Source organism: Hylobates moloch, unplaced genomic scaffold (genome assembly GCF_009828535.3).
Source record: "Hylobates moloch isolate HMO894 unplaced genomic scaffold, HMol_V3 SCAFFOLD_6, whole genome shotgun sequence".
In the NCBI taxonomy this organism is placed as follows: Eukaryota; Metazoa; Chordata; class Mammalia; order Primates; family Hylobatidae; genus Hylobates; species Hylobates moloch.
In genome coordinates this window covers 131232325-131252974 of record NW_026652281.1, presented here as the reverse complement: position 1 = coordinate 131252974, position 20650 = coordinate 131232325, and the positions used below count along the sequence as shown (strand labels likewise).

The 20650-nt window shown below is 46.4% G+C and overlaps 1 protein-coding gene across 4 annotated transcripts in view; it reads right to left on the bottom strand.

The window, feature by feature from the left end:
• GALNT10 (polypeptide N-acetylgalactosaminyltransferase 10) overlaps positions 1 to 7057 on the bottom strand; it is a 233664-nt gene extending 226607 nt beyond the window's left edge. For 3 of the 4 annotated variants that reach the window (XR_009213869.1, XM_032158450.2, XM_032158451.2), the window contains exon 1: positions 6765 to 7038. Coding sequence is in view for 3 of the 4 variants with exons in the window: in XM_032158450.2 (XP_032014341.1) it covers positions 6765 to 6923 (159 nt within the window). In the remaining variant the exon portion in view is untranslated. Of the gene's footprint in view, positions 1 to 6764 lie in introns of all 4 variants that reach the window. The other variant, XM_032158448.2, reaches the window with a different exon arrangement.
• Positions 7058 to 20650: the final 13593 nt, after the last annotated feature.

The following is a 20650-nucleotide window of genomic DNA, read 5'->3' as shown; positions in this document are numbered from 1 at the left end:
TTAGCATCTGAAGCTCAGCATTCTCTTAAAGCCACAGGGAAGGAAAAAAACAGGCCTGCTTTTTTCTTCTCTCCTATCTACACTCAGCAGAGGGCAGCAAACAGGAACCATCCAAAGATAAGAGAGAGAGAAGAGAGACACATGGAGAGAAAGCTACACACGCATAAATACACACCCACCCACCACAGCAAGCAGAATTGTTTAGCTTCCTCTAGCTTCCAAAGTATGAACACTCCACCTCCTCCAGCTAAGAGGGCCAGGCAGAAAAAACGTGGAAGCTGCAGAGACAGAAGTTCTTTTTCAGCTTGAGAGAAATTTTCAATGAATTGACTTTTAGTGTGTATGGGGGCAGGGGAGACAGTTCTCGGGACGTCTGTGAGGGGAAAGGAAGGCAGCGGCAGAACTGGTAAGTAAGATTCAATAAAGACAGCTTTCAACTGCTCTTCATCTCCACCCTCCACTGTGTGGTGGCAAGCATTTGCACCCAAGCCTTCCTCAGCAATAAACTGAGGTCCACACAGCTAATCATCTCAGCCAAGGGGTGGCAGTGCTGGAATGAGAACACAGACCTCCAGACTGCAGGTTCAGTGCCCAAAAATGGTTAGTTCCTGCCTTTAGGAAGCAGACAGTCTGGACAGATTAAAAACAATTACAGCATTGCATGACAGATTTATATACAGGTCTCCGGGCCCTGGTTGGAAAGACTGCTAACCCAGGCTGCCCCGGCAGGGGTTAGTCAGGTCTAGGGGCAAGGCTGCAGGGAAGACGGATGTTAGACAGGGTCCAGGGTGGCAAAGGGGTTTTCTCTCCAGGACCAAATCTCATCCCCAAGGAGTGATTATTGCCTGGAACACTGTGTCAGCAGGACTCTGGAGTGGATATTTGTGGGCTTCTTCTCTAGATATCTTCCTCCTCTTCCCAAAAGCAGCACCCAGAGTCTTCTCTGGGGAACTGCTCTTCTTAGATCTGGGTAACCTGACTCCACTCCTAGCTCCAGGGTAGGTAAAGTCAATCAATACAGCTTCTCCTCCTGAAATCCGCGAATGGTTCAGACAGCACATTAGATCCAAAGTGGACCGGTAATACCTAAGATCTTGCTAGAACTTACAGAAAAGATGTTCTCTGTCTTCTGTAGAAGCTACCAGAGGAGACCGAGCCTCTCCTCTAGGATCTAGGTGTGGATCTGAGGTCTGAAAGAGCTACTACCATTTTTTGCTGCCATGGAGCCTCAGAATAGAACGAGGCCAACACACAGAGAAAGTCAGAACCAACAGAAACCAGAGGAAAGGAGACCGAGCCCTGACAATGCCACAAACCTCTAGATCACACCATACCTGAAGCCAACTACAGTCACGGGAGCCAATATATTCCCTTATTCATTTCAGCCCACATGGCTCAATTTGTTTTGTTACTTGCAACTGATAGAGAATCTGAGGTAGTTCTTAGGCTCAAAGTTCTCTCTGTCTGTCAGGGATAGCAGTAATCGTGCCATGTACTACACAGCCTTTAATTCCTCTACTCTTGCCCCTTTGCCACCTTAAATTTTAATCCATTTTAGTTGCTTTTAAAACTATAAAATGAGGCTGGGTGTGGTGGCTTATGCCTGTAATCCCAGCACTTTGGAAGGCTGAGGTGGGCAGGTCACCTGAGGTCAAGAGTTTGAGACCAGCCTGACCCACACGGAAAAACTCCATCTCTACTAAAAATATAAAATTAGCCAGGCTTGGTGGTGCATGCCTATAATCCCAGCTACTTGGGAAGGCTGAGGCAGGATAATCACTTGAACCTGGGAGGTGGAGGTTGCGATGGGCCGAGATCGCACCATTGCACTCCAGCCTGGGCAACAAGAGCAAAACTCCGTCTCAAAACAAAAACAAAAACAAAAACAAAAACAAAACACTATAAAATGTTGGAAAGAAAATGTACAAAAATAGGTCTACAAAAAAATAGCCAGATAGGTTCCAGCAGATAATTGGTCTCATTAAGCAGTGGCCTCCAAAATTTGGGGTGATAATCTTGGCTCCTGAAAGAAATAATGGTAGAGAAGGATCAAATATTAGTATATGGAGGGAAAAAAATTTCTCATGGTGAAACAGAACAAGAACTTGGAGAATGGATTCTGATCTGCGTTCCTCCCTATGGGAACTTGTTTAATTTGTTTCCCCTTTTCTCGGCCTCAGTTTTCATACCTACAAATTGAGGAGATTGGACTAGATGACTTCTGCAGCCCCCTGCCTGCTCTGATATATTTCAGTCATTCAGCAAACACATCCTGTCTTCCAAGTGCCAAATCTTGTGCTTTGTGCTAGAGGAGGATGTGTTCCTACCTTAAGACATTTCCAGCAGGGAGGCCATGATACACTTCTTGCCGTTGGAATTCAGGTGTATATGCGCTACCTCCTTTCCCCACTCTACTGCGCATGAAGAGAGAGGTTCTCTGAAGACTCTTATTCAAGGCCTTCCCTTACCAGTTCTGACACATATATGGGATGCAGAGGGTCAGATATATGTAAAACACAGAAACCTCTGCAAACACCGTCAGGAGCATTTAGCTGCCACGGGGGTTACTTGTAGCTGCCAGGTTTGCCTCAAGGTGCTTTTGATTCAGTGAGGAGATCCTGATGCCATCTCTGTGTAAGAGCTGACTGTGGACAAGGTACAATTAGCAAGCTAGATGGTTATCTTTTAAATGGGCTTTTGCTTTTCATTCCTGATTCCATTATCTGTTACCGTGTCACTGGAACCAACAGATCAAAGGCTGAACATCCTTAGACTACAGCCTGAGAAAAGACATTCAAATATGAACATACCCTTAAGTTGTGGCCTCATTACAAGTTAGATACAGAGGCCTGTTTAAATATACTATCACTATTCAGACGTGCTTCCAAGCATACTCACAGAACCTCAGGATGTAAGAGTTGGAAAAGCACTAACACAGTATCTATTCCCTACATTGCTAATGAGTTTCCATAAGTCATTAACTCTACTTGAGTAACCCTGCTGAGAAACAGTCTGAGCCCAAGTCTGGTATTAGTAACAAAAAGATTGACTAGCAATGTCTGCCCTGGCCATGGGAGGGGAAGCATCATTACAATATGCATTTGCATTTTCCCTTCTGAATCTAAGCCTCACTTCACAGATGATGAATCCAAGGCCCAGAGAGGTTAAACCTCTTTCCTGAGGACACACAGTGAGTTTAGGGCAGGAGAAAGGACTAAAAGCCAGGTCTCTGTTGCCAGGCCTTCCTCAGCTGGACTCCTTGGTAGATAGCAAGCCAAGAATGAGAGAAAGAATGTTCTGGCAAATCAACAACCCTTCCCTAGTGGCATCAGATTTCACCTGGGCATGCAGACAGAGGAGTGATTAGCAAGCTAAAGGATACTAGCCCTTCTGTGGAAAATTCAGGAAATCGTTCCAAGGCTACATTTCTATACTTAACTTTCTGATGGGCAAGGCTTCTGCCACCAGGAAGACTGAAAAAAGAGAAAAAAACATATTGATTTCTGGATGTTCTAAGAATAAAGTTCAGCTCTAACACAATGAAAAAGAAATCCTGATACTTGAAAATTAAAGTCACCGGTATTCCATTATTCCACCAATTTCTATTCCACATATGCTATTATCCAGTGAAGTCATTTTTCAACAAGAGATTATGGCTCAGAAATGAGGAGAGACTGCACTGAGTTTCCTAACTTGAGCTTTTAATAACCTGTCCCAAACCTGGAATATGAAACAGACTGTTGAATTAAACCAAGATGTTAAACAGATTGGGGCTTGGAATGAGAGGGACCCACAAATTAAAAGGAAGATGGCTTCAAGACTGGCATTTCTTGCTTGGTTTTGCAGCTTCCCAAGAAGCCAACTGTCTGACCAGATGACTGCTGAAATCCTAGAAGCATTATGTGTCCTTTATAAATCAGCTATCCCACCCAGCTCCAGAGGTACACCCAGGATAAGCTGGCATGACAGTTATGTAGACTTTCATTCTAGCAGATGATAAACACTCTTAATTTGAAACTCTGTCCTTTAATCCAGTGGAGAAATCAAGGAATTAGAGGACTACTCAAGTAGTGGATATGTTACTCTCAAAGAATCTTCTTTCAAACCCATATGGAACACATTTTTCATTTGGACAAAGTCCTGTCAGACCTCCCTCCAGTGCCTCTGCAGTTATTTCTACCAGAAGGATCAACGAGATGCTCAAAGATGATTCTCAACAATTACAAGAATGACAGGCTGAGCTCAGAACTGGTCAGCCCTGTCGAAAATGCTCTGTATGCTCAAGATGCCAGATTTCCCAGATAGCAGCCTGGCATGTTACGTGTATGTTCCAGTACACTGGGATGAGGGATGGAACACCATCACTCCGAGAAGTCAGCCTCTTTCCTCAAGGCCAGCTGACATTCAAACAAGGGACCGGGGGCCAAGCCCAGTGCTCTGCATCTGTGGGAGAGTGAAACAAAAAGGGGCTGTGTGGAAATTTGGCAGGGCGTTCTTGAAAGGCAGCAGATGAATGCTGAATCCTGTAGCACCTAGAAGAGCTTATCATTGGGGAAACAGCTCCATTCTGCTGCTCCCAGGAAGCAAAGAGATCTTCTTTAGAGCAAGAATAATCAGTTGGTATCCCCCCCAACCCCCCAAACCCCTTTCACCACTTTTTCCTCCTCCTCTTCATGCTATTCCGGAGAAAAAGAAATGAACAAAAACTAGATCTTCCCAGATGAGCCTGTCTATCCATTTCAGTTAGGGGCTCTGAGCAGCACTCAGCTGTTGCTCCCCTTTCTCCCTGCCCAAAAGGCTGCCTTACTCCATCAATACCCTCTTGCGCAAGTGAGTAATTTACTTTGAAAGCTCAGGCCAAACTGGCAGTTAACCTTGACCTTCTCTACACATCTGGGTCTACAGAAATGAAAATCAGGATGTCTTTGGCATCTATAGCAAATGAAATACGAGGGCTTTCTCCAAGAAGAGGCAGAATGTCAAGCGCTATTTTAGAATGGGCTACAGCTATTCTAAAGGAGAGTTTGCACTAGGGTAGGACACTCCCCCTTGACCTGGGGCTGTGTCCAGTATGGAGCCTCCACAGCTAGGGATGCTACAAGGAACTCCGGACTCAAGACAGAAAAAAAGAAGGGACCATTGTATTCCTCATTGATTAACTGATAGTATCACAGAATGTTAGAACTGGACCAATAATCATGGTTTACAGATCAAGAAAGTAAGGCTCAGAGAAGGAGATGAAAGATGATCAAGGACACACACAGTAAGTTAGTGGTAGAGCTGAGGTCAGAACCCTGGAACTCCTGACTCTGATGCGGGTACTGAATAGGAACAGAGGAAAGAGATTTCATGAAAGGAAAATCCATACAGATACAGAATTTCAGGGAGAGAGGTCTAAGCTAGCTGTCAGGGTTTGAACCAGGGGTTTAGGAAAGAGATGGAAACCTTAGTTTCTAAACAGTAAGTTCTACCAGAAAGATCAATAAGACCCTCTGGGATGCTTTGCAACAATTAATAGAGTGACAGGCGGAGCTCAAATTGGTCAGCTCTGTAGCAAACAGCCCTCTGTGCTCCAGAGGCCAGACTGCCTAGACAGCAGCCTGATACTGGGAAGAATAAGGAAAACCATCAATCTCAGAAAAGCCAGCCTCTTTCGTCGAGGCCAGCCAACAATCAGTCAAGTCTGACCCTGATACACAAATTATCCACTTCTCATGGGACCAGAGAAATCCCGTAAGAAAGCCTGAAATGTTCCACTATATGAAACAGTCTAAGCAATACACTCACTAGCACCTCCTGGGAGGGTGGGAGTGATGTGACAGAGCTTCTGCTATCAGGGAGCTGCTAGTCTAAATGCGTGCACGCACACACACACACAAACATACATGGGTAAGTTCAAAGGAGGCAGAAACCATTCCGATCCCAGTTTTGGCTGCAATAAACACTACAAACTAACCAGACTAGACAAGTTCAGAAGAGATAGGGAAGGCTTCTGGTGTTCCATCCTCAGGACACTGGGCACCAATAGCCTCTGGGACATTTTGGGGGTCCCCCCACCAGAGTCCCACCTCTGGACTCCCATAAGGTCAAAGGCAGCAGGTCCTTCAAGGACCAGGAGCTTACCCCCTTCTCCACCCCCAGGGGCTTGAAGCATTAAGCGGAGCATGATCTTTACATTCTGCAAGGAATCCACAGGATCTGAGAAAGGAAAAGGCTAGAGTCGGGGGGTGGGGGTGTTGAATAAATGGGGAGAAGAGGAAGGCCTGGGTGTCTCGTTGGGCAGATGAGAAATCAGGAAAAGAGCTGACCTGAGCAAAGAACACTGGGATCAGCAGGTAGGGGTTGGGGGGGGGGTGGGAGGAGGGGAGCAGAGAGGACCTGGACACCAAATAGAAGAACCAGAATCTTCATTCCTATTGGCACAAGGCAGGAGTCATCCTGGGATACAGGGATGCAGATAGGATCCTTCAAAAGAGATCCGCTGGAAGACGTCAAGGAATACTAGACGGGGACAGAAAGGAAGGTGGTAACATATGGTGAGAAATAGCGTCCTGAGTTCTAGTTCGGACTCAGTCTCTGAATGGCGTGGGACCCTGGACAAGTCCTGACAGGACTCAGTTTTCCCATCCGGAAAATGGGAAGAGCTGAAGAGTCTCGGAGCTGACTCTGAGGAGGCAGACAGCAGAAGGTGGAGGAAGGAACCACAGGCTAAACGTGAATTCGGTAAGGGGGTGTTCCCGGCCTGTAGCAACGGGGAGACTCACCTGTCCCGCCGCCGGCGCCACTGCCGCCCCCGATCCCCCAGGGGTGCCGTCGGGCTGCCGCTCGCGGTACAGCGCCCAAAGCCCCACGTTGGGCAGGAGGACCAGGGCCGCCAGCACCAGCGCCACCGCCTGCAGGAGCCGCTTCTCCTTCCGCCTCATCGGGGCCAGTCAGCCCCGCCGCGCCCCGCCGGCCCCGCCGCGCCGCCCCCAGCTCCGCGCGTCCGCCCGTCCGCCCGGCGGCGGCAGCACCTCAGCGAGCAGAAGCGGCCGCGGCGCCGGCCCCGCTCCAACTCCGCGGCACTTCCGCCGCTCGCCGGCCGGGGAGCCGGGCGCCGCCACCACGCCGCCGGCACGGGGGGGTCGTCGCCACCGCCCCCGCCGACCCCGGGCCCCGCCGAGGCGCCCCCTCCGCGCCGCCCGCCCCCGCGTCGACCGCCGAGTCTCTGCTCCGCCGGCTCGGCCCTCTCGCGGAGCGTCTCGGCCCGCCTGGGCGCGGCAGGGTGCCGGGCCGGAGCGCTTCCCCCCTCTCGAGCCGCGATGGTGCGTCCCGCTCCTCGGCGGCTCCCCCGCCCTCTGGAGCTTTGCGAAAGTCCCGGAGTTGGCGAGTTGGGCGCTAACTGGTGCGGGCTGGGCCCCGCTGGGTGGGGTGCATGTCCGCGCGCCCGAGTACCCTGCCGCCCCGCCCGGCAACCTCCTCCCGGGACTGCAGCCGAACGTTTGCTGCCTCCCTGGGGATATGCAAATAGTGCTGGGGCCCCGCCGGGCGTTCTGCGCCTGCAGCCCCCGGGGCTGTCACTTCCAGACCACCTAGGCTCGGCCCTCAGGACCTGCGGACCTACTTTGACCCCGGCGACTCGGTGTTCCCGGCCATGAAACGGGGTCACAGCCGTGCTCCACGCTTACCGTTCCGCGGGCGGGCCTTGGTTTTCTTCCTCTAGGAGGCCCCTGGCGTTAGGTGTGAACGCCCTCTGCAAACTGTGGGGAGCTGTGCCCGCCCGCCGCCCGTCTGTAGATCCTGCAAACCGGCGGGTAGGTGACAGTAGCCTCTCTGCGGCACTTTTCCTCACGCAAGTCCAACCCCCTTGGAGTTAGAATGTCCTGCATTCTCAGGCGTGCTTTTGGACCCTAAGCGCACTGAGCCCTTCCCGGAAAGCTCTCAGCAAACTGTTGGCGAGCGCCACTATGTGCCAAACACTGTGCCATGCTCTGAGATGAAATGAAAACAGACCTGAGCCCTGAGGTCTGGGAGCTGAAACACGAAACACGTAATTTCACTAGACCAGGCAATGTGTCTGTAACTGTGGTGAGGGCTTTGACAGAGGAGTCGGGCTTCTGGGCGATGCGGAGGGCCGCGGAGCTGGACTCCGACGGTGATGCCAGCCAGCGGCTCCTCCTCGGGGCGCTCGACGCTGGTCACTTAGCTGCCTCCTCCCTGATGCGGTGGAACGGAGCACCCCCTTGGCTGCCTTACTCTCTGCCACCCCCATATTCGTCCTCTTGATTCTCTGCTTCTGTAGCTCAGCGGCTGACCCTCGTGCCTAGGCGCCCCTAGTCCTTGACCAGCGTTGTGACAACTCTTGCCTCCCAGTTCTTCCATTTCCAGGCTGAGCGATGGGGATTCAGTTTTCTGACATCACAGCTCAGTTCTTGATTTCTTTAGCAAAACCTTCAAGGCTTCCATCACCTCTGCTCTAGAGTCCATCACGCTCCTCTCCTATGACCTGCTAGGGCTGATCAAACGTTCTGTCTCCTGCCCTGCTCTGCCCTGCCCTGAACTTCGCTCAGCGTGTTGCAGGCTTTGTGTTTTCCTTCTTGTGCTGTTGACCACGCAGCTCCTTCTACCCATAAAACCCCCTTCTCTAGGTCAGTGGAAATCTTGTTCATCCTTCCGTGTCTAGTTGAACTGCCACCTCCTCCACGAAGCCTTCTAAAACTCCTCCTCAGGGAACTGTTGTCTTTCTTTGGATTTCCATCACAATAATGCTTACCTTTTATTGAGTGCTTACTCTATGTCAGGCACCATGTTAAGCCCTTGAGATGCATTACCTCTTTAAATGCTCACAGTTACCCTGTGAGGTACGTGCTTTTCTTATACCCATTGGCAAATGAAACTCAGATTTAAAAATGCATGTAATCCCAGCACTTTGGGAGGCCAAGTCAGGCAGATCACGAGGTCAAGAGATGGAGACCATCCTGGCCAACATGGTGAAACCCCGTCTCTACTAAAAATACAAAAATTAGCTGGGTGTGGTGGCAGGCACCTGTAATCCCAGCTACTTGGGAGGCTGAGGCAGGAGAATCGCTTGAACCCAGGAAGCAGAGGTTGCAGTCAGCCGAGATCGTGCCACTGCACTCCAGCCTGGCGACAGAGCGAGACTCTATCTCAAAAAATAAATAAATAAATAAATAAATAAATAAATAAATAAATAAATGTGGCAGCCAGAATGATCTTGTTTTATCCAAGGTTAGATTGTATCGCCCCTCTGCTCAAATCCCTACAGTGGCTTCCCACCTCTCATTAGGTTCCTAAAAAAGTACAGGATCCTACATCCCATATACGATCAGCCCTCACTCCTTCCTGTCCTTATTGTGTCCCAGTGACATTGGCCTCCTTGCTGTTCCTCAGATCATGCCTCAGGCAGGCACAGTCCTGCCTCAGGACCTTTGCACCTGTTGTTACCTCTGACTAGAATGGCCATTTTTCTATTTCTAGCTCCTAACTCTATGTCTTTTTTAAAACAGTTTTTTTTTGTGATAAACATACGTAAAACTGATCATTTGAACTATTTTAAAGTGTACAATTCAGCGGCATTATGTAAATGCACATTGTTGTGCAGCTATCATGGCTATCTATCTCCAGAACTGGTCATCAACCCAACTGAAACTCTGTACCCATTAAACACTAACTCCCTATTATCCTCTCCCCACAACTGCTGGGAACCACCCACCATTCTACTTTATCCTTTTTGAATTTGACTGTTCTAGGTATCTCATGTAAGTGGAATCATATCATATTAGTTCTTTTGTTTTGGGTTTATTTCACTCATAATATTTTTCAGATTCACCTGTGTTGTAACATGTATCTGAGTTTCATTCCTTTTTTTTTTTTTTTTTTTTTTTTTTTTTACAGCATCTTATTCTGTTGCCCAGGCAGGTGTGCAGTGGTGCAGTCACTGGTGCAGTCATAAGATCATAGCTGGTTGCAGCCTCAAACTCCTGGGCTCAAGCCACCCTCCCACCACAGCCTCCTAAGTAGCTAGAACTACCGGCCCATGCCACCACACCCAGCTGATTTTTAAAAAATCTTTTGTGGAGACCGGGTCTAGCTATGTTGCCCAGGCTGGCCTCAAACTCCTGGCCTCAAATGATCCTCTCACCTTGGCCTCCCAAAGTGCTGGTATTACAGGTGTGAGCCACTACGTTCAGCCAAATTCCATTCCTTTTTTCAAGATTGAATACTATTCCATTGTATGTGTGCCACATTTTGTTTATTCATTCATCCGTAGATGGACATTTGGGTTGTTTCTACCTTTTGGCTACTGTGAATAATGTTGCTATGAATAGCCCTATGTCTTTTATACTGCAGTGGATACACAGTATTTAGGTAATTAGATAATGTTGCAAAAAACTTTTATGTGCCGCTATAGCACTGAGCACAGTGCTGGTAACAGAGCAGCTAGAATGTTCTTTTTACAAACACAAGGCTAACTCTGCTGCTGGGACTTGCCTATGGCTTCTCTTCATGTTAGAATATATCTATGAAGCCAGGCATGGTGGCATGTGTCTGTAGTCCTGTCTACTCTGGAGGCTGAGGTGAGAGGATTGAGCCCAGGAGTTCAGGCTGCAGTTAGCTATGATCACAGAATTGCACTCCAGCCTGGGTAACAAAGCAAGACCAAGTCTCTCAAAACAAATAAACAGAAAACAACCTACAATCTATGAGAATCCTTACCACAGCCCATAAAGCCTTACATTATTTGACCCAACTTCTAATTTTTGCCTTCTTTCCTTCTCTTCTAGTTACAATGGTCTTGCTATATTCCTCAAATATATACCAAATTGATGATTCCCTCAGGGCCTTTGCAAATTTACTGTGCCCTTGTCTAGAAATCTCTTCCTCTACACCTTTGCATGGTTCTCTCTCCGCCTTCTCTCAAGAACCGGATCAGGGGTCCTGTTTCAGAGAGAGCTTCCCTGACCAGCTGATCTAAGATATCAACTAGCACCACCACCATCTCCATTTGCTTGATTTTTCTTCAAAGCAGGTATCATTTTTGGTCTCCCTGTCTAGAATGTGAGTTCCAAACAGACAGGAACTTTGTATTTATTTGCCTTCTATGGTGTCCCCTGCCTCTGTCAGCACATAAAGTCACGTACTGTTCAACAACATTTCAGTCAACAATGAACTGTATATACACAATGGTGTTCCCATAAGACTATAATACTCTATTTTTACTATACCTTTTCTATGTTTATATATGCTTAAATACACAAATACCATTGTGTTACAATTGCCTATAGTATTCAGTACAGAAACATGCTGTACAGGTTTGTAGCCTAGGAGCAATAGGCTATACTGTATCGCCTAGGTGTGTATTAGGCTTTCCTATCGAAGTTTGTGCAAGTATGCTTTATGATGTTTTCTATGAGAAAACTTCATTTCACAGAATGTATCCCCATCGCTAAGCCATGCACAATTGTATTTCCCTTCATTTTGAATCAGAAAATTAGTGCTCCTTCCAGGCAGAAGAACTTACAAAAAGGATCCCCCCTCTCCTTGTGCTAAAGCAGCTAGAACAGAGCCAAGATGTGTGGATTTCAACTCATGTTCCCACCCAGCCACACAAACTAAGCTGTGGCCTTTCCCGGATCTGGCACACAGTAGGTGCTCAATAAGTCCCTGTTGAGTGAAGTACTGCACAGCAGTGAAGATCAAGTACAGGAGGGAAGATACTCAGCATCTCTCTCTTTCCCATCCCCTCTTCTAGCTCCTTAGAAGATTCTGCACAAAATTGGATTTGAGCTTTTTCTCATGTCACTTGTTGATCAAAGCTGCATGCCAGCCCAGTCTGGCCCCAATGGGGACTCTAGCCCAAGAACCCAGCTTTAATCCAGGGACTCTTTGATCACTTTCTACAATATGGGATGCGCCAGGCAGGGGGTGGGCTTCTGGGGCTTTATTCCACTCACTGAGACAATACCATTTGAGACATGGGCAGTCTATTAGCTCTGGCTGGTTTCCTGGGAGAACTGATCTGGTCATTAACTGAAATTGAACAAAAAATGTTACTTTCAGACTGAGCCCTCTAGGCCTATTGTGGGCGTTAAATAAGATAATATGCATAAAGGGCTTACCGCGCAGACTCTGGTCAAATGTAAGCACTAGTAGCTGGGTGAAATAAAAGCTCGACAACACAGGAACATTGAGAGGGATGAACAGAATTTCAGCTGTCAGGCAAAATCTCCTGCTCTGGCCTGTGCCTCTCTGCTCTCATCTCCTGTTACTCTCCTTATTTGCTCCAAAGCAGCCACACTGGCCTTCTTCCTGGTCTTTGAAGGCCCTCTGCCCATGCCAGCCCCAAGACCTTTGCATTAGCTCTTGTCTCTGCCAGCTGTTTCCCCAGATCTTCCTCCACTGTTGGCTCCCTCTCATCCTTCAGGTCCCAGCCTACATATCACCTCTTTACAGAGACTTCCTTAACTACCCGGGCACTCTCTCCCATGCTTTACATCCTGCCATGTTTTCTTCACAGTGCGTACATATCCCTCTTTGCCATAGTCTCATTTATGTGTTTATTTACTTGTTTATTATTGGGCTCTCCCAAATAGAATATCAGCTGCATGGGGCAAGGGCCCTGTCTGCTCATCGCCTGCTGTATTCCTCCATCCTGGAACATTTGTGCCTGACACACAGAAAGGGCTTAAAACATACATTTGATGAATGAGAAGCTCCTTTCTTTCCACATATTCCCATCTTTACTTTTTTTGTTTTGTTTTTTAAATGAGCTGCGTATTCTCTTGCTCACTCTTCGGTTTCTCATCTTGTCATCAGTAACAAGCAGGTCTTTCAGTATCCCCCTAGAATATACTTCAGCAAGAAGGGTCAACCGGAGGAGAGGTGACAGGCACAGGCCTTCAGTCTCCCTGATGAGGATATGAAAAGCGTTCCTACTAGATGTCCTCACCTTGGCTTTTTTAGGGTCCCTTGTTACTGACCCCATTTGTCAAGAACTATACCCTCAGGCTGGTCTGGACCAGCGCTGAGCTGAGAAGATGTAAAAGTAGAATGGGTCGGCAAGTCAAGAGATCTGCAGACCAACAGGTCTGCATGTCAGTCTAACTCTCTTTCACCTTGGCCAAGTCCCTTAGCTACTCAATTTCCTCATCTGAAAAATGAGAATAATTATGACTCTATAATGATATAATTTCCAGGTTGACACGAGAGAGGTCTGCTTGACTGCAAGCAAAACCCAGAATGCTACAAGTGTTGGACTTCTGTGTCTCCTGAAAACTTAAAGCCTTCTTGCTTCTTCCAAGCTCAAATGATACATTCTCAGAGAAGCCTGACGGACCTCCCTAAACAGAGTAAGCTCCCCAGCTATGGGAATTCTTAGCAATGCCTTTCCTTAACAGTCACAATGTTTACATTTACTGGGTCATTGCTTGATATCTGTCTCCCGCACCGGACTGTAAGTCCTGTGAGGACAGAGACAGACCGTGTTTGGTTTCGGTATTGATTGTTTTTAGTAGGCTTTACTTTTTAGAGCAGTTTTAGATTCATTGCCAAATTGAGTAGAAGGTACAGAAATTTCCTGTATACTCTGGTCCCAACACATGCATAGCTTCCTGAATTATCAGCATCCCCCACCAGAGTATTATATGTATTACAATTGATGAACTTGCATTAACATTATCGTCACTCAAAATCCATAGTTTACATTAGGGTTCACTCTTGGTATTACACCTCCTATTGGTTTGGACAAATGTATAATGACAAATTCACTATTATAGTATCATACAGAGTAGTTTTGTTACTGGTGGAGGGTATCCAGGTTTTTGGTGTTTTGAACAAAGAATTGGACAAAAACGCACAAAGCAAGGAAAGAATGAAGCAAGAAAAGCAGAGATTTGCTTAAAACAAAAGCACACTCCACAGGGTGGGAGGGGGCCTGAGCAAGCAGCTCAAGGGCTTGGTTACAGAGTTTTCTGGGGTTTAAATACCTTTTAGAGGTTTCCCATTGGTTACTTGGTGTATACCCTATGGAAATGAAGAAGCTGAAGTGGAGTTACGAAGTTATTTACTTGGTGTACATCCTATGCAAATAAAGAGGATGTTTCCCGTCATAGCAGAAGTAGTTACAAAGTTATTTACTTGGTCTTAGAAAGTCAGGGTTTTTCAGTTTGATTTACTTCTAGGAAGTCCTTAGGTTCCCTGCCTCCAGGCCTTATTCTCCTGCCTCAGTTTTACTGCCCTAAAAATCCTCTGTGTCCATTTATTCATCCTTCCTACCCCTAACCCAGCAACCACTGATTTTTTTACTGTCTGCATAGTTTTGCCTTTTCCAGAATGTCATACAGTTGGAATTACACAGTATGGAGTAGCCTTTTCAGAGTGGCCTCTCTCACTTAGCAATATGCATTTAAGGTCCTTCTGTGTGTCCTTTTGTGGCTTGATAGCTCATTTCTTTTTAGTGCTGAATGATATTTCATTGCCTGGATGTAACACAGTTTGTCCATTCACCTACTGAAGGACATATTGGTTTTTCCAAGTTTTGGCAATTATGAATAAAGCTGCTACAAACACCCATGTGCAGGTTTTTGTATAGACATAAATTTTTGACTCCTTTGGGTAAATACTAAGGAACTCAATTACTGGATCATATAGTAAGGGTTTTTCTAGTTTTTCAAGAAACTGGAAAACTGGCTTCTAAAGTGACTATACCATTTTTCATTCCCACCAGCCATGAATGACAGTTTCCATTGTTCCACATCCTTGCCAGCTCTTGGTGCTGTTAGTGTTATGGGTTTTGGCCATTCTAACAGGTGTGTAGTGGTATCTCACTGTTTTAACTTGTATTTCCCTTGGCCACATGTCAGGACTTCATGAGGCTGTGTCATGGGCACATCCCTAACCTTAGCAAAATAAACTTCCTAAATTGATTGAGACTTGTCTCAGATACTTTTTGGTTTATACAAGCAAGCACATTAAAAAGATGCTCCACATCACCGGGTGCAGTGGCTCACACCTGTAATTTCAGCACTTTGGGAGGCCAAGGCGGGCGGATCACGAGGTCAGGAGTTTGAGACCAGCCTGACCAACATGGTGAAACCCCGTCTCTACTGAAAATACAAAAATTAGCCAGATGTGGTGGCATGCACCTGTAATCCCAGCCACTCGGGAGGCTGAGGCAGGAGAATTGCTTGAACCTGGGAAGCAGAGATTGCAGTGAGCTGAGATCACACCACTGCACTCCAGCCTGGGCGACAGAGTGAGACTCCGTCTCAGAAAAAAAAAAAAAAAAGATGCTCCACATCATATGTCATCAGGGAAATGCTATCTGTATGGGAGTAGAATGGGGCACAGGTTTTCCCTAAGCAGTTCCCAGCTTGACTTTTCCCTTTGGCTTAGTGGTTTTGGGGTCCCAAAGTCTGTTTTCCTTTCATACTTGCCATGTATGTTTTTGTTCCCTGGCATATCCCCAATACTTAGCACAGTACCTACCCCAAAATAGGTGCTCAACAAACGTCTTGGAAATAAATGAGTCAATCAGTCAATTAATTAATAATCCTACACCAACCTCTTTAAAATCTGTATTCAGAAAACTCATTAACACTAGTCTCAATGACCCAAATTTCTATCTCCACCAGGTTGGTCATTTAACAAGGCTCAAACTTCTAATACAGAGGAAGAGAAAAAAATTCCTAGAGCTGAAATTTCCCTACCTGCACCTGGTCAGCCTCAATCAGCCCAGACTTTGCTTCTAGCTTCCTGTGTGATCTCAGACAGGTCACTCAAATTCTCTGAGCCTCAGGTTTATCATGTGTGGGTTTGTGAGTGTATATGGTAGCAGGAAGGAGAGCTGTCTAGATAAACACAGAGCATGGTTGTATTAAATAAAGCAGTTGAACCAGATGCTCTTTCAGGTCTTTTTTAATTTCAAAATTCTGTGACTAAATCCTGCAAGGTAGGATGGGAAAAGTGGGGGCAGACATGGAACACCACTTGGGATTCAATGCAGTTTCTGCATCTAGTGGCACTTCAACTCCTATTTTGAATTCAAAGAAAGGGTTTGCAGGATGCCTATGTAGGGGTGAAGGGAATTTCTCCTTCCCCTTCTGAAAGTTTAAGTCTTTAAGTCTCTGAAATAAACCGGTAATAGACAAACTAACAAGAGAAAAGACCTACACATTTATTAATGTGCCATTTGCATGGGAGCCACACAAAATACGAAACTCAAAGAAGGGCCAGATGGTTGAAGCTTAAATACCCTCTTCATAAGACAGAATAAAGTGGGGGGTGTAGGCAATTTTAGAAGAAGAGTAAATGATTTTTAAGGGAGATGAATGGGCCTGGAGAACAGAAAATAACCTGGGACAAAGTTCCTCAGAGGTGGTGACAAGTTATGAAAAGGTGGGGGGCAGAACTGCACTGTGAACAAAGGTTGTCTTATTATGCAGATAAAGTCTCTTAGGTAACAACCCTCAGAAGAATAGCTGAAAGAATAGGTGAAAAGTCTGTCTGTGTGTGGTATCCTGGGCTTGGAGACTTTTAGTTTCCTCTCCTGCAAAAGGAGGTCCTCCTCTCTGGTTAACATAGATTTCAGAGAAGGAGTCTAAGACATTAATTTCTCTACTTCTGAAGCTCATTTCTGAGGGCTGTCAGTCTCCTTAGTTCAAAGCACTCAGCATGCAAAAGTGCCATATTTTGGGGTGTTCTTTTGTGAGCCCCAACACCTATTTGAAATGACCTCTAGATGGGAACTGCCTCTCTCCCTTTCTGTTTTTCTCCCAGACCCTACTTTGTCATTTCCACAATGAGATGCCAATTAAATCAATCCTGTCAACTATAATGGAAGGCCACTGAATCAAGACAGTAGACATCGAAAGTACCTCAAGTAGGATACATTTTGAACAAGCAAACAGAGAGGGCCACAAATCTCAAACAAAGAATAAATATACTATGTCATTGGGTGGACCCATCTCAAACAGAGCATTAGCCAGTAGGGTCAGATACAAATATCAGGTGTATAGAGAGCCATTCTCCTCCTGGCACTGCTATGAAAATATCAGAGCTTGGTAAATGAGAGTGCTTTCTGTTTAATTACTTTCCATTTTTGTACAAAAGAAAAAAAAAGGTATACAAAACACAGATAGAGAGGTGGTGGGGCACAGGACCAAAGGGGGCTTCCTAGGAGTTTGAGGCTCTTGGAAGAATGGCTCCAGTCTGTGGGCACCTCTGTAAAGAGGACTGGATACTCTATAACCTGGTAGTCTGAACCTTAGCTACACATTAGAATCACCTGTGGACCATTAAAAGCTCTGGGTGCTTAACCTGCACCCCAGACCAATTAAGTCAGAATCTCTGGGAGTCAGACTCAGCCATCCCTACATGATTCCAATTTGTGGCCAAGTTTGAGAGAACCACTGCTCCAACATGGCTCTCAGGGCTCTAAAACCCTGCTAGGATTTCTTTTTGTCCAAGCGGTAAGTCCTCTATTGTTCCACTAGGTGGCACCTTCCATTAAACTTCAGTGGGTCCAGAGAAGTCGCATCCAGGTCTAACTGCAAGGAATGAATTCATTAAGCAGGGCTTGGTGGTCTTTGCTGCCAACGAGGGGTCTACACTCTTGACAAGAAGGCTGAACTTGTTTAACAACTTGCTGGTGAGTGCTGGAGCCACAGATGGTTGATTCATCCCTGTTTAAAAAGGTGAGGCTGGGCTGGGCGCAGTGGCTCACGCCTGTAATCCCAGCTACTTGGGAGGCTGAGTCAGGAGAATCGCTTGAACCTGGGAGGTGCAGGTTGTGGTGAACTGAGATCGCGCCACAGCACTCCAACCTGGGCGACAGAGCGAGACTCTGTCGCAATAAACAAACAAACTAAAAAGGTGAAGCTTGAAGAGGGATGTCTCTATCTCTTATGACTGGGTTCATCTCTTCACAGATGCACTCTGGTCTCTTCCCCCACCCCCACCCATCTCTCCAGCAGGATTGATAAACTCCTCCCAAAAGTTCTCAAGGAGCCCCATTATGTGCAGTAGTGAACACTTGTTCATTTTATCTGGTTAGTTAACAACACTCTGATTTTCTTTGAAGATTCACCCTTCTCCATCTTAGAACTTAGCCAATCAGAGCAGTAACCCGCCTCCTCACCCTGCTTCAGCTGCAGTGATTGGTCCAGGGACGGAATCTGAACAATCGAGGTTCAATTCCGTGGCTTTTGTATAGAGGCTATCAAGAAAGTAGTGGCTTCTTCCAGCGGATTGTTGTGAGCTGGATGTGAGCCCCACCGTGAGGCATGTATTGGACCTCTTGACTTGGCTCCTCCGCACCTTCTCCCCACCCTAGGGAGGATGTAGACTACATCAGTGGGGCTTCCCTGCTCTATGTTTTCCTGTTGAGTTTAGCCCTTGAGGAGCCAGGGCAGGATTTCAGAGGGAGGGAGAAGAGCCAGGTCAGAGCATTTCTTTCCCCCGCCATTCGCTTGCTGCAACTTTGCCACAGGCTGTCTGTGTCCTCCACTAAAGTCCATGACTTCCATTGCGCAGGCTTCTTGAAACAGCCCTCCCTTTCTAGATTCCGATAGCTGCCCCTTTCCTCACCCTTCAGGGCTAGGGTTGGACAGCACACGCTGTTTCTGGCCCCAGGGTACTGCACCGTCCCTCATGGTTACACCATATCCTGCCCCATTGTCCTCCTGTTAAACTCTCTTCAAATGTTCCAGTGTGAGAGTGCCATTCGTTTCCTGCAGACCCTAACTCAATCAAGGCAAAAGCTTCTTGAGAACCTGAAAACAGTCCCAACACAGGGGAAAGTGGAGCTAAGAGATCACCCAGTTACCCAAGCCAACCCCTGATGTCATCCATGTCTCCAGTTCAACTCCCCTCCCACATTCAAACAATTACCTAATAATGCTGGTTTTATTGCCTAATAAATTTTAAATGTATCCCTTCCCCTCTAGGCCTATTATATGATACATATTTCAGGTGCCTGTAAGATGAATCCCTGAGCAGAAACCTGCTACTTATAATGACTCCGTTTTCCACTTTGTAGACAGCCTCCACCCTCATCTCTGGGCTGGTCCTTGACCTATGACTTGCCTAAACTGTCCTAAGGCAAGTTCAAAAGGATGAGCTGAGCCATTCAGATTCTGTCTCAGAAATTGGAATCCAGTGACACAGAGGGAAGAAGGCAGCTGGTGGTGGCCTCTGAAGGTGGCAGTTCAGGTAGCACAAGGGTGGAGATTACTCTTGGGCCACACTGAAGGAGAAGATATGGGAAGGCAGAAACCAGGAGTAACAGAGGAAGTGCTTCAGTCAAAAGAAGCCAGTGCAGCCCAAGTATGGGAGGCAGGGATGCTGAGAGAGAAAACTGAAAGAGAACCGCCTTGGCTCCTGGTTTTCCAGTTCCAGTTCTGGTTTCTGGGATGCCCGACTAGACTGAAGCCCCTGCCTTGGAGTTTATGCCTTCCCTGAAGTTATGAGTGACTCTGTCACTTATGACCAAAGGAGCCCTGGCCTTGATACTTGATACTCTTGTCTCAAAGTCCAAGTTGTAGCCATTATCATCTCTTGCTTGAATTGTTGCGTCTCTCACTCCTAACTCCTCTGCTATTTCTGTCCTGCATTCCCTAACATTCATCCTCCCCACTGGAGTGACCATTCTGGGATGCCAACTTGCCATGTTGCTTCCCTCTGGAGGTTTATTGTCCTCACAGTAAAGTCCGAGTTGCTGGCCTTACACTTTATACAAAACTGCTAGTCGCTCATTGCCTTAATAATGCTATTTCTCACCCCCATTCCTTTGCTCATGCTGTTCCCTCCTCCGGGAATACCCTTCACATCCTCTTGTACTGATGAATTCTTAGTCAGCTTCAATGCCATCTCCTCTTCCGTCACTTCTTCACTTTCCCATCCAGTTTGACTAAGAACTCCTTCCTCTTTTTTTCTCATACTACTGCGTATATTCCTATTTTAGCATTATATACTAATAAAGATGAGGGTGATGATGTCAGCTAACATTTATGGACCTCTTATTACATACCAAGTGCTAACTAGCACCTTACAGATGTCATCTCTTTTAATCCTCATTGAAACCCTATGAAGTAATTCTTTTATTATTCCTACTTCTCAAAAGAGAAAACTGAAGCAGAGATGTCAGGTGACTTGCCCAAAATCACACAGATGGAATGTGGTTGACTTGGGTCTATTGTTCCTTTCTTTTTTTAAAAACTAACAGTTTAATTGAGATATAATCCGTTTGTCATACAATTAATTTACTCATTTAAAGTGTACGAGTCAATGTCTTTTAATATATTCACAGCTGCATGCAACCATCAACATAATCAATTTTAGAACATTTTTATCACCACAGAAGAAACTCATACCCATTGATTACTCATTGTTTTAATGCTGCTCTTAGCAGCTGGTGTGGTGCCTAGCACATAGTATCTGTTCAACCAGCACTTGTTGAAAAATGGATAGCTACCCTATCTTAGAAGACAGGGGAAAGTGCAAGAGAGAGGTTCTTCAGGCAACGCTTCTGTCATTTCAACATCAATTAAGAGATTTGCCTGATGCTTTTGTTTATTTATTTTATACTATTTTTCTTTCTTTCTTTCTTCTTTTTTTTTGCTCAGTCACCAGGATGATGACATGTGACAGTACA